A 13,685-nucleotide genomic window follows, 5' to 3' on the forward strand; every position below is an offset into this window, starting at 1 on the left:
AACTCCGGGAGTTGGTGATGGACAGAGAGGCCTGGCGTGCTGTGATTCATGGGGTCGCACAGAGTCGGACACGACTGAAGCGCCTTAGCAGCAGCAAGAAACCAAATCACTGCTTTCCAGTCCTGTCCCTGACAGCAGGCTTTGTCTGTTCTCCAGGATAATTCTAAATAATCTTGAATGCTAGTCGCCTGGCACTATCTTAGTCCAGACCATCTTCCTCTTTGCCGTCAACAGTTCAACACCCTCTACTGGTTGCCTCACCCCCCTACAATTGATCCTCTATACTTCAGCCAGGGTTATTTTTTTCTTTCCAGAGTGATCTTCTTAAAACATAGATCAAACCATTCCCCTGCTTGAAACTTACTGTGGTTATTCTTTGCACTTGGAATAAAATCCAGTGTCTCTCCCTTTCTGTATCCATCTCCTATCTCACCACAAGCTCCAGCTTCACTGATGGGCAGTTACTGAAACACTACCACTGGGTAGAAACACACTTCTTTGCCACCTTGGCGCCACTTCACCTGTGCTGTTTCTCAGCCTAGAATGTTTTCTCCCCATTTGGAAGGTGCTCTCCTTCGAGTCTCATCTCACCCCATCCTCTCAGGTCTAAAGTGGGTTTTCCCTTGCCTCATCCCCACTGTTCTCTCCCTCAGTACCTGCTTCCCTCATCCCACGTCATGACAACAGACATTTCTGCATTGGCCTCCTAACCCAACTTTTAGCATGTGGTAGGTTCTCAAATACTTGTTGACCAAATGAATATATCATTTCTGAAGAATTTAAATGCTTTGGCAAAAACTTCTGTTCTTCCTTTCTTCTACCCCTGGCTCCTATCTTAAAGAGACCAGACTTTAACTTCAAAGTGATCTGCTTTCCTCGACAGGACTCATAGCCCCACAAAGGTGGGAACAATGTGGGAAGGTGGAGAGAAAACACAAGAACCCTCTGAGGGACACCAGCAGTCAATGGACCTATCCTTCCCACAGATGGATTCATAAATACTTCATTATGATGTATAAAAGTAACATCTCATTAAAACAGAAATATTTCTTTCTGGACCAGAAATGATCAGACCTCGGAGATAAGAGATGAATGTAGAAGAGCTATTGCGATCTTGCGATGGGAAAGCTTATGTAGGGGCCACTAGAATCCCTTTTGGTCCACATCTCTTTTCCAAGAACCTGTGTATCGGGCTCCCCTCACCCAACCTGAGTCATTATGAGGATCCATTATGGGCCAAGGTGACCCCAGAGCAGATCATGGGCAATCCCAGGGAGCCCTACGAGGGCTCACAAAAGCAGGGCAGCTCCCCTAAAGCAGCAGTGACCCTCGGCTGGCTTTACAAAGCTGTTGAGCTCCGAGTGGGTTCATTTTCCTGTTTTCCCTGTAGGCCATTATCATTTCAGGTTTTCTGGTCCTTGACTACTGGCATCAGCATCTTTCTCTGGGTTCTGTCTGGTTTCCACTTCCTAGTTCTAGAAGACATCTCCCCGGGCTTTGTTCCTGCTGCTGCTTTCTCCTCAAGAATGAGAATCACGCAACCGCGACCATGGTGACTGGATTAGCTGGGCATGGGGGTGGGGAGCAGGCTTACGAGGCTGCCTGGTTCTCGCATTCCAGAGCAAACACAGTTGTAAATACTTTATACCAGGCCTGAAAACAAGCTCGTCTTGCTTGGACTAGAATCCAAATGAAAGATTTCCAGTCCCCCAAAGTCTCTTTTCCAAATTATTGGCTTCCCTGGTGGTTCAGTCGGTAAAGAATCTGCCTGCAATGCAGGAGATCCAGGTTCGATCCCTGGGTCAGGAAGATCCCCTGGAGAAGAGAATGGCCACCCACTCCAGCATTCTTGCGTGGAGAATTCCATGGACAGAGGAGCCTGGCGGGCTACAGTCCACGGGGTCACAAAGAGTCCGACACGACTGACTGACTGAACTTTCTGAACCGCCCTGGCTCCCTGAGGAAGGCGGGGGAAGCCAAAGACGGGCTGTCTGTGCAGGGTCTCAGGACCCGCACGCCTCACCCCTCCCAGATAAATTGCTGTCTTCAGCTTGCAGAGAGCAGCATCTCTGGATAGTGAGCTGAGGCTGTGGAGTCTATCGAAAAGAAGACGCAGCCGCCGCCGCCGCCGTTAAGGAAATCCCTGTCGCCCGCACCTCCCCACCGAGGAGCAGACCGTTTAACACAGCTCACCCAGGCGCTTTTTCTGTGGTTAGAAAATAAAGTTATATTTTAAAATTATATTTTTACGAATGTGACGTTCAGACAAAACCAAATGTTTAATCACAGCACAATGTCAACAGATTTTTAAGTCCTTTTCTCTGCTTCCATCTTACAAAAACAAAACATCAACGGCGCCTGCGCGCTCACCTGTAACCAATTGTGCCGGGAAGTCGGTCCGCGCCATTTTGCAGGGAAGCCAAGCGCCGGGCTTGTCCCGGAGCCCGCGGTGAATGCCCCCCTGTTCACCAGCCCCCGGGAAGTTTAAGATTGTTTGGAAGGAGCCAAGCTTTGGTTTCATGTCTCTTCCCTGCGACAGAGGAAGCCACGGGGCACAGCTGCTTTCGGCCTTCCCTCTCCGCTCCCAAACGGCCAGCTCGCCGCGCGAGGGGCCTACGGCGCCTGCTCACACGCCTTCTCGGCGGCCTCACTGGGCCGGGCCTGTCGCCTCTGCTGCACCAGCTGCCGGTCCAGTTCCCGGAGCTGCTTCAGAAAGCCCCGGTTGGGTAGGACACAGCGGTTCTTGGCCACTTGCCGGATGGCGTCCACCAGGGTCATGTTCCTGTGGATCATCAGGTAGGCCAGGACCAGGGTCGCCGACCGGCTGCGGCCCATGGCGCAGTGAACCAGGATCTTATCTGAAATGCAGAGGGGAGAAGATAGACCCACATTTTAGAGGCAGGGTGGCCTGGAGGTTGGAGCATACGTGTGAGGCTCAGGTGGAACCTGTGCAAATCCTGATCACTGTCCCATATTGTAGGACCCTGGGCAACTTACTGAGTGTCTGGGAGCCCCAGCTTCCCCATTTGTACAATGGGAATACCATCAGTATCTTCAGTAGTGTCCTTGTAAAGGCAATTTGCTTAAAGCACTTGGTACACTGCTTGGTGCATATTAAAGGCCCATAGATGCTTCCTGCCTGCCAAAGTGCCTCCAAGTGAGAGCTCCATCAGCTATGCAGGAGAAAAAATTTTATGATTTTTTTTTTTTTTAAGTGCTCACTTGTAATTTCTTCATGTTTATAATATATTCACATTATTTATTTTCTTAGTGCTTATTTTGAATAGGGCAGCGAGTAGAGTTCAGATTTCAAAATGTATAATATGGTGCCCATTGAAAAGCCTCCTCAGTTCCCCAAAGTGACAAGTATTACCAGTTTCTTCTTATGGAGAAGTGTCTGTGCATATACATAGCAAAAACATTATTTTTTCTCTTCTTTCCTTGCCCAGAAGGTAGCAAGTTTTACACACTCTTCTGTACCTTACGTCTTCCATTTAACAATGTGTCTTGGAGATCTTTGTATATCAGCCTCTGAAGAGTTCTGTCTTTGTTATTTTTTCTTGTGGCTGCACAGAGTTTCTCTGTATGGATGAACCATAATCCACTTTAAGCAGATGCACTCCATCCCTTCCATGACTGCAGGTGGATTGTGGAGAAAAGTGGGCTTTCTGCACCATTTGCAGTCCTGATGCATTTAACCTCAGTAAGGAGAAAGTTACCCACAGTCCTAAGAGATAGAGGGCATGGTCTGCTTGCTGTGGTGTCTGTGAGCATCCACGTGACCCAGTCTGCCTATAGAACCCTAGCCTATTCTCCTGCAGGCCTGGATTCCAGAGTCAGTTCTGCTCCTAACTACCTGGGTTTGGGGTAAGCCACTCAGCCTGTGGAGCCTCAACTTCCTTAACTGTCAAAAGGGGCAGCAACCTCAGGTCAACTGTGAGCAAAATCAAGTGAGTAAAATTTACAAGATCAGATTTTTCAAAAATAATTTTGCTGTGTCATGTAGTATAACCACAGGATGACTATTCTTACAATCTAGATGATAAAATCGTCATCTAGACCAGTGGTTCTTGAAGCATGATTTAAGACCCTGGGGGTTCCCAGGATACTCTGAGGAGATCTATAGAGTTAATATTATTTTCAAAATAGTACTGTAGTGATATTTGCCTCATTCACTGTTTTGACATTTGCACTGATGGTACAAAGGCAGTGAGGAAGAATTGCTGGTGCCTTAGTGTGAATCACTGCAGACTTCCCTGGTGGCTCAGAGGTTAAAGCGTCTGCCTGCAATGCAGGAGACCTGGGTTTGATCCCTGGGTCGGGAAGATCTCCTGGAGAAGGATATGGCAACCCACTCCAGTATTCTTGCCTGGAGAATCCCATGGACGGAGGAGCCTTATGGGCTACAGCCCACGGGGTCACAAAGAGTCGGGCTCGACTGAGTGACTTAACTTTAGTGTGAATCACAGCAGAGGCACCGAACTGTACTAGTAATCATTGCATTCATCACCAGGCACTTGTGGGGGAAAAACCAGCCAACTTCCCTTAAGAATATCCTTGATGAAGCAGTACAAATTAATTTCATCAAATTTCAGCCCTTGGTACACTTCTTAATATTCTGTGTGATGAAATGGGGTATATATATAAAGCACTTAGGCTGCAAACCAAAGTACGGTTGTTATCTCAAGGAAAAGTTTATGAGAGATTGAGTTGCAAGCTGAATTTTGCTAATTCAGCTTATGGTGTTTCATGAAATACCGTTTTTACTTAAAAGAGTGAATGACAGAAAAACTATGGTAATTCAAACTTGGGTGTTTGGCAGACTTTTTATCAGAAGTGAACGAAGTGAGCTTGTCACATCAAAGAAAACAATTGACAGTATCTGTTGCCAGTGATAAAAACAAGCTTTCAAGCAAAAATTAGGATTTTTGGAAAACCTGTATCTAACCCTGTGAGATTGACAGTTTCACAATACTCTTAAGATTTTTCTGTTAAGATCAGCAGTGATATTAACAAATGTGTCTTTTGACAATGTACAATGAAAACTGTCAACATTTCAAAGATCTGCCTAACTCAGTGAATGAGATTTTCCATGGGACCAATATGAGATATTACGAAATCATGATGGGTAAAAAATCCATTGGTGTGTCTTGAACTTTCAAAGTTCAAGACACACCAATGGATTTTCATGTAACAGAGTATGACATTTATAGATATGGTTTCAAATCCCACATCACAGCTCACCTTTAAGAAACTGTCACTTGTCAAGTTTTGGTGTAATATCAAAGAAGAATATCCACAGTTTTCTGAAAAGGCTATTAAGGTATCCCTTCTTTCTCCAACTACGTATGAGAGTCTGGGTTTTCTTCATATACTTCCATCAAGACACTGTATCACAACAGATTGTGTGCAGAAGCAGATATAAGAACCCACTTGGATTCTCTTAAGTCTAACATCAAAAAGATTTTCAAAAAATGTAAAATAATGCCATGATTCCCCCTAACTTTATTTTGGAAAAATGTAATTTTTTTCATTAAAAACATTGTTATATGCAGTGGGTTTACTTTATTATTTTTAATGAATATTCTTAAATTTTTCAGTTTTTATTTCTAATAAAGATCGCTAGATCTAACCTACATAAATGACAGCTCTTTGAGGCCTTCAGTAATTTTTAGGAGTGTGGAAGAGATCTGAGACTGTAAAATCTGAAAACTGGAAATTAGAAGAATTTCCACTAGAAAAAGCTCCCTTTGGTCACCATCGATGGCAACAGCTGGGCCTGATGAGAAGCCACCTTGAGAAGCAGCTTTCCATCCTTCAGGCCTCGATTTGGCAGTGCTCTAGAGTAGCGCTCACAGAGTGCATCAACTCGCTCATTTCATCCTCAATACGACCTTCGAGGTTTCATTATCCTCATCCCTGCTTTACAGATGGGGAGACAGCCTCAGGGAGACAAAATGACTGCCAAGGTCACCCAGAAAGACGGCGCCACCACTGGAAATAGTTCAAAGCAATTTGTTATTGAGACCCTACTGTGTGGTGGCTCCTTGCTACTGTGCCCTGGCGACAGAGAAAGTAATGAGATTAGCATATCTGGCTGTCCCCAGCACTGCCACTGCTGCCATCCCAGTGCAGTGATGGCCCTCTCCTACGGTTCTAGGGTCTGTTTGCTGGGGCCAAGCTTAAGCTGTGTGGCCCCAAAGCTGTTCCTAAGTCTCAGGCCCCAGGCCTGGAAGGATGACCAAGGAGAAAGGTGATCACAGATGTCACTGGGTTTGTGGAGCTGTCAGGAGATACAAAGAGCTTGGCAAAGAACACTTCTGAGGGGACACGGCTCTGTGTCCCTCTCATCCTCATCCCTCACCTCATGGGATTAAGCCCAAAGAGTTGACAGTCAGTGGCGACAGCAGTGTAAGACACACACCCACACCCGATTCGGAAGGCGCCTCATAAAGAACTTAATTTTATCGTGATTCGTTTCCAAGAGCCTGCACAAGCTAACCAGGCATGCCTCCAATCCTGGTAGCTGAGCTGCAAGTGTGGCCGCCTTTTCCTTGTGCACCTTGGTTAGAAAGGCCAGAGCAGGGCTAGCTTCTTAGCGCTGGATGGGGTTTGGGGGCTGGCCCAGCTCAGGGGCGTGACTGCTCTGGAGTGGGATGGCTACCTCTGGCATTCTGATCCCCGCGGACTGTTCCAGAGGCTGCCTGGCCCCTTGCCAGCTCTGCTGATAACTAAAGCGTTTCTTCCTCTCCTGGCAAAAAGGGTAATTCTTTCTGTCATGACTAAAGACTTGAAACAGACGAAAGCTGTAGTTCATTAAGTCTTTAGGGAGCCTGAAGTCTGTTAAGTGGGAGGAGGGGAAGGGGAGAGAAGGGGAAAGGAGCTGGAGCAGCTCGGCTCCAGCAGAAGCCCCTTCCCGCCGATTTTACGACAGTGGCGCCAATGCCGGGTCGGCTGAATTTGGCTTTTACGACGGCAGTACTAGTGCCGTGAGCCTCCTGAGCTTGGTGGGTCTCCTCGGGCGGAGGAACTGTCCCCGGTGTCTCAGCGCACTGCCCCTTCAGTTCTGTATCTCTTGCTACAACACCCTTGTGGGCCCACCTTGGATGGTGAGAACCTGCCCTCGGGAGACAAGGAGGAAGGCTGCCTTTGGCCTTTTCACAGCATGGCCCGCACCGGCTCTCTGTGAGGTAGACGCCAGCCAGGGTTAGGACCCTGAGGGAAGGGGTCATTGTCAGGGTTGCACTTTCTAGATCAGCGATTTTCAAACTCTTCTGTGTTACATCCCGTTGGCCCCTGGCATAAAATTCACAGCTAACACGTACATGGGCTCAGCCCACCCCGTATCTTCCACGCACATCGTGTGCATTTTAGTCAGTCCTCACGACAACCTGATGAGGTAGAGAAAATCAGTGCCCCTGTTTGACAGGAGGCGGCTGAAGTGCACAGAAGTGCTGTGTCTCAGTCACACAGCTGGGAAGTGGCAGGACGCGATTCAAGCCCAGGCCACCGCCACTAGAGACCTTACGGGCTGGAAAGGGGCCTCTCAGGTATGTGTATATCAGACAAGAGTTTTACAAAATAATTCGCACTTCTGCCACATGCCAGGCATGCTGATGTTTTCTGTTCTTTCCTAATGTTTTGAAATTTTCAAGAAGTACTAGTCACAGCCTGTAAATTGATTTCTTAGTCCACTGATAGGCCACAATTTATGTTTGAGAAATGATTTCAGTTAAGCATTCCTCCTTTGACCTTTTACCCAAAAGGTGAATTCCCACAGTTTTATGAGGAAAAGTCAAATCCAGAATCTCTTGTTGTTCAGTCACCCAGTCATGTCCAACTCATTGTGACCCCATGGATTGCAGCATGCCAGGCCTCCCTGTCCCTTACCATCTCCCAGAGTTTGCCCAAGTTCAAATTCATTGCATTGTTGATGCCGTTCAGCCATCTCATCTCTACTGTTTACCTAGTGGCATGTTTTCACTGGTGACCAGAAGGTAGGCCTTGGTCACACAAATCAGTCATATAGGCCAAGCCTGTTAATCACCAACTTATCTCATCCCATTCCCTTGGTTTGAGGGGTATGCCCTTTGTCTCCCACTCACTACCTTGGAACCTGCAAAGGCAGAGTTCCTTCTCCCAAAATGGTCTGCACCCGTGGAAGTCCCCAGAAAAGGGATATGTGGTGTGTTAGAACTGCCAGGCAGCAGGCCTGTTCTTGCTGCAGTGGGTCAGGAGACTTAAAACACCCTGAAAATCTTGGTCTGGTTAAAGCCGGAAGCACCAGAGAATCAGCCTCCTGCTCAAATGCAGACTTCATTTATTTATTCATACCTTCCTTATCCATAATAGATTTTAAGATGGCTTCAAAAGCAGCCTATGGACTGTTTGTTTAAGAAAAAGAAAAGGAAAGGAGAGTGGTGACACTAAAATCTGATCTTTAGAACCTCATGGTATCTGCCCTGGGATTTCTCAGAAGATTTCATTGAATTAAAACCACAGTAACTTAGCTCTGAGGATGCCATGCCAAGAGCAGCGAAGGCAGTCCATATGGGGCTCCGGTGGCAGTACTTTGTCCATACGTCTTTTTCTGATGAAGCATGACAATTCAGTTGTTTTAGATCCTACAACCAGCTGGAATGTCTCGCCTTTCATGATATTTGGTGACCCCTTATACTTCAGAGTCACCAGATGCTCAAAATAGGGACGAAGGACTCTTCTGTGAGGCCTGAGTGACAGAAGGGATGCCCGTTGGCCTCTGATTAACTCTGTGACCCTCAGCATGTCATGTGGCTTCTCTGGGTCTCTGTTTCCCTAGCTTTCAGGGCAGGACACTGGATTCAATTATCTCCCAAGATTTTTCAGGAGTGACTGATGTTGCTTGGTGAGTTATTTCGGAACGGTCAGATCAAGGTAGGGTAGACATGGGGTGGGCCCCATGGGGCTGACTACAGCCCACAATTACAGCTCTGCAGCACCACAAGGGATGTTTTTCTGCTTTTCGAAAAGAGACTGACTGTGAGGGGCAGTGTGGGAAACTATGCGCTAAGCTGAAACTAGCCCAGGAAGAACAGGAAAGACAGAGAGGAAAAAGACATGTCTTTGCCTTTTGGCCAGACTGTCCATCAACACCTCTTATAGCAAGAGTATAATAAGAAACATACGAGTGCATCTGGCTCTAACATGCTACAGGAGCATCCCGTGGTTTCCAGGGTGTGACGAGACCCATCCAGGCAGCCTGCTACATGTGCCATACAGGCTGAGCACACACTGTCCCACTAATGGAGTCTCTGATGGTGCTAACTAGCATTTTATTTTGTTACTCGGACTATTCAGAGCACAGGTTACAAACTGACAGCCATTGGGTTTCTTTTGTTTGGTCTTTGCAGCATTTTAAGAGATTTTCAACTTGTTGCCAACACTTCAAATTTGAGCAATTTTATGTTAAAATGCAGGTTGGAGACTTTTCCTAGAAAGTCAGATCTACCACATCAGCACTGATTCTCACAAGATGATCGCCGGCTGGGACTGAGTAGCAGTTGTCCCCTGTGGAGGGAATACAGGGCTCTTGACTTAACCATAAGAACCCCCTCCACACACCCCTGGCCTCCCAACACAGCCAGCATCATTCATTTATGGCATCTGCCAGGGTCCTGAAGGGTTGGTGTTTGAGCCCTCAGCTTGAGGGAGTCTTTAGATATGCAGATACAAAGGGCACAGAGAAAGGGATCCGTCCCCCCACCTGGTAACAGGGGCCTGTCCAGTCCTGCTCCCCACCCCCAGCCAGCTGATCTAGGCCCACACTCCCTGCATGTCCTCTGACCTGTGGATATAGTTTTCTCTCTTGATGCTTTCTTGGCTAGCATGATGCTTTTGGCCACACCGTCTACCTGTCAATCCACAGTGATGCTCTGAGATCTGCCCGGGCATAAGCATATGACCCCACAGCCCATTCTTTCCTGATTCAGCAGTGAGTGGGTGCAGACTCTAAAATGGCATGTCAGGAACTGGGCAGGCTGTCCTATGCATGTATCATGCCACTGAAGTTCAAAGTTGGAATGTCTTTTTTCCTTTTTCTTTTTTTACCCCTTTGGGGATTGGAAACTTTATCATGATGATATGCACGTGCTGGTGTGGTTATGTGCTTCGTGGTGCGCGACCTTTCTTTATCAAACACATCTGAGAGCCTGCTGTGTGCCAGGTTCTAGGCTAAGTGCTTTTTGTGGGTTACTGCTGATCCTCATTATAGCCTTTCAAGGTAAATATTTTCATCACCAAATGGAGAAACCAAGGCTTAGAAATCACATTGTTAGTAAGTTGTGCAGCATGAATTTGAAAGCAGCCCTGTCCTCTCCAAAGCCAGGCCCCTTCCATTAAGGGGATGGTTGAAGATAATAGTAACAGCAAGTTGAGCGCATTAAACAGAATCGGAAGGATCGGGTGATTGAATCTTTTTGTTTTTTAATGTCAAATATGTTTTTAGTTAACTTCAAATACTCTAAGACGAATTTCACCTTATGGTGATGAGTCAGAGTTCAGTTGCTTTTTGATCCTGCTTGGAAACCCAGAATGTGCCTAACACAGAAAGATGGTCCATAAATAGACTCATAAAAAGGATGACTTTGAAATGAGGCATCCCCTAAAACAAGCAGTTCAGCTCCGTGTTTTGTTTTGTTTTTTCCCCTTCACTCTGACATTGCTTTCTGAACCAAAATAAAAACAAGGTCTGAGACTCTCCAGCAGACGTGGCCTAGGCCCAGCTGCAAGTTGCAGTTTCTGCAGCAGGCTAGTTGGTCAGTCAGTGAGCCTCTGAATCCCAACTGCTTGTGGCCAGAAAGACTTAGTAACTGTATATCCTGAATTATGTGATGACCCCATAATTCAGTGTGTGACACATGGGGCTGAAGTCAGAGCACAGATCAAGGACTTGAAGCCCCTCTGACCTCTATGGAATGCCTCTGAAATGCAACCTGCAGTCATCATGGAATATTATCTCACCCGGATGCATACCTACACTGTGCCCTTCTCTCGAAAATAGCCTTGCAGCCTTTACCTGGATTAGGGCAGCTAAAACTGCATTTGGAGCACAAGGACTAGCACCATGGTTTTTAAAGATGGTTATTAATTAACCTTGAAAAACTTGGACATTATGAGCACAAAACTCAGATTCTCAAAGTATAGTTTGGCACTTACAAAGAATAAGTTGTCAGTTTTCTTTTTATTTTTTTCTTGAAAGCCTCATCCTTTAGTTTTAAAAATTGAAATATAGTTGATTTACAATGTTGTGTTAATTTCTGCTGTATAGCAAAGTGAGTCAGTTATACATGTATATATAGTCTTTTAAAATATTCTTTTCCATTATGGTTTATCATAGGATATTGAATATAGTTCTTTGTGCTATACAGTAGGGCCTGGTTGTTTATCCATTCTATATATAAAAGCTTACTTCTGCTAATCCCGACTTCCCACTCCATTCCTCCACCAAGCCCCTCCCTTCCCCCTTGGCAACCGTCAGTCTGTTCTCTATGTCCAGGAGTCTGTTTTGTAGATAGGTTCATTTCTGTCATATTTTAGATTCCACATGTAAGTGATATATGGTATTTGTCTTTCTGAGGTTGTCAGCTTTCCACAGGAGAGTTCACTAGACTGAATATGACGGGGATGGGAGGATGGGAGAGGCGGGTATGAGCTAGGCTGGAGAGCAGGAGAATTTGAAGTCTCTAGATTTCTACTCAGATTAGCTCCCTAAGGTTTTTCGAGCATCGAGGCCCTTGGCTATTAGTCTGGTTTGGACCCAGGCACAGTTAGTATCTTGGCAGCACCCCAGCTTTGAGGGCTCCCAACCACCCCTGGCGTTCAAAGGATGGCTGCTGTGCCTTAGGGAAGAGAGACTCAGGCCTAAGACCTCTCCTCTGAGCCCTCCAGACTTCCCATTAGTGGCAACCGAGGCCAAACCCCAGCAACAACAGCACCGCTAAGTGAGGCTCAGAGACTCCAGGGGATCCGACATTTCCAGCTACTCTGGCAGGGCAGAAATTGAGAAGGGAGCTTACTTTAGGTATGCAGATAGCCCTTCCTACGGGGGCGGGGCCGTGGGTTGGGGGCGGGGCCTCGAGATGGCTGCGGGCTGCGGCAGGACCGCGGGAGGGCGAAGGTCTCTTACTGTGATCATCGCAGAGGGCAGCGTCAATGAAAGCGGCTGCTGGGTAGAAGAAGACGCTGAGGTCAAAGGTGGGCAGGTCATCAGCTTCGACGCCATGGTACTCGATGGCCATGTCGCGGTAGTAGTCGGGCCCGGTGTCCACGTTCCAGCGGCCGTGGGCAGCGTTCAGCACATGGGTGAAGCCTGCCTTCTGCAGCCCATAGCGGTCCAGCGCGGTTGCCCTGGTTGAGAGAGACAGGCTAGTAGGCAGAGCCCTGGCCAGCATCTGGGGAAAACTTGAGCTCAGTCCACGGGTTTTTGCCATCGATTCTAGCTTCTAAATAGGCCTAGCCACTGAGATGAATATAATCAATCTGATTTCAGTGTTGACCAACTGGTGATGTCCATGTGTAGAGTCTACTCTTGTGTTGTTGGAAGAGGGTGTTTGCTATGACCAGTGCGTTCTCTTGGCAAAACTCTATTAGCCTTTGCCCTGCTTCATTCTGTACTCCAAGGCCAAATTTGCCTGTTACTGCAGGTGTTTCCTTACTACCTACTTTTGCATTCCAGTCCCCTATAATGAAAAGGACATCTTTTTTGGGTGTTAGTTCTAAAAGGTCTTGATAGTTCTAAAAGGTCTTCATAGAACTGTTCAACTTCAGCTTCTTCAGTATTACTGGTTGGGGCATAGTCTTGGATTACCGTGATATTGAATGGTTTGCCTTGGAAACGAACAGATATCATTCTGTCATTTTTGAGGTTGCATCCAAGTACTGCATTTCGGACTCTTTTGTTGACCATGATGGCTACTCCATTTCTTCTAAGGGATTCCTGCCCAAAGTAGTAGATATAATGGTCATCTGAGTTAAATTCACCCATTCCAGTCCATCTTGGTTCGCTGATTCTAGAATGTCAACATTCACTCTTGCCATCTCCTATTTGACTGGTCAACACCGAAATCAGATTGATTGTATTCTTTGCAGCCAAAGATGGAGAAGCTCTATACAGTCAGCAAAAATAAGACCGGGAGCTGACTGAGGCTCAGATCATGAACTCCTTATTGCCAAATTCAGACTTAAATTGAAGAAAGTAGGGAAAACCACTAGACCATTCAGGTACGACCTAAATCAAATCCCTTATGATTATACAGTGGAAGTGAGAAATAGATTTAAAGGACTTGATCTGATAGACAGAGAGCCTGATGAACTATGGACGGAGGTTTGTGACATTGTACAGGAGACAGGGATTAAGACCATCCCCATGGAAAAGAAATGCAAAAGGCAAAATGGCTGTTTGAGGAAGCCTTCAAATAGCTATGAAAAGAAGAGAGGTGAAAAGCAAAGGAGAAAAGGAAATATATTCCCGTCTGAATGCAGAGTTCCAAAGAATAACAAGGAGAGAGAAAAAAGCCTTCCTCAGCGATCAATGCAAAGAAATAGAGGAAAACAACAGAATGGGAAAGACTAGAGGTCTCTTAAGAAAATTAGAGATACCAAGGGAACATTTCATGCAAAGATGGGCTCGATAAAGGACAGAAATGGTA

General features: G+C 46.4%; 2 protein-coding genes across 2 annotated transcripts in view; one reads left to right on the forward strand and one right to left on the reverse strand.

Annotated features, from left to right (window-relative positions):
* Positions 1 to 1,905: 1,905 nt before the first annotated feature.
* Positions 1,906 to 13,685, reverse strand: part of DUSP29 (dual specificity phosphatase 29) — a 35,862-nt gene continuing 24,082 nt past the window's right edge. The window contains exons 3-4 of the mRNA XM_020888913.2: positions 12,164 to 12,384; positions 1,906 to 2,858 (exon numbers count right to left, since the gene is read on the reverse strand). Coding sequence (XP_020744572.2) covers positions 2,614 to 2,858; positions 12,164 to 12,384 — 466 coding nt within the window. The 3' untranslated portion in view covers positions 1,906 to 2,613. The remainder of the gene's footprint in view (positions 2,859 to 12,163; positions 12,385 to 13,685) is intronic.
* The window catches only part of SAMD8 (sterile alpha motif domain containing 8), a 117,641-nt gene continuing 106,643 nt past the window's right edge, over positions 2,688 to 13,685 (forward strand). The window contains exon 1 of the mRNA XM_020888897.2: positions 2,688 to 2,796. The gene's annotated coding sequence lies outside the window, so the exon portion shown is untranslated. The remainder of the gene's footprint in view (positions 2,797 to 13,685) is intronic.

The sequence above is a fragment of the Odocoileus virginianus genome, chromosome 7 (genome assembly GCF_023699985.2).
Source record: "Odocoileus virginianus isolate 20LAN1187 ecotype Illinois chromosome 7, Ovbor_1.2, whole genome shotgun sequence".
In the NCBI taxonomy this organism is placed as follows: Eukaryota; Metazoa; Chordata; class Mammalia; order Artiodactyla; family Cervidae; genus Odocoileus; species Odocoileus virginianus.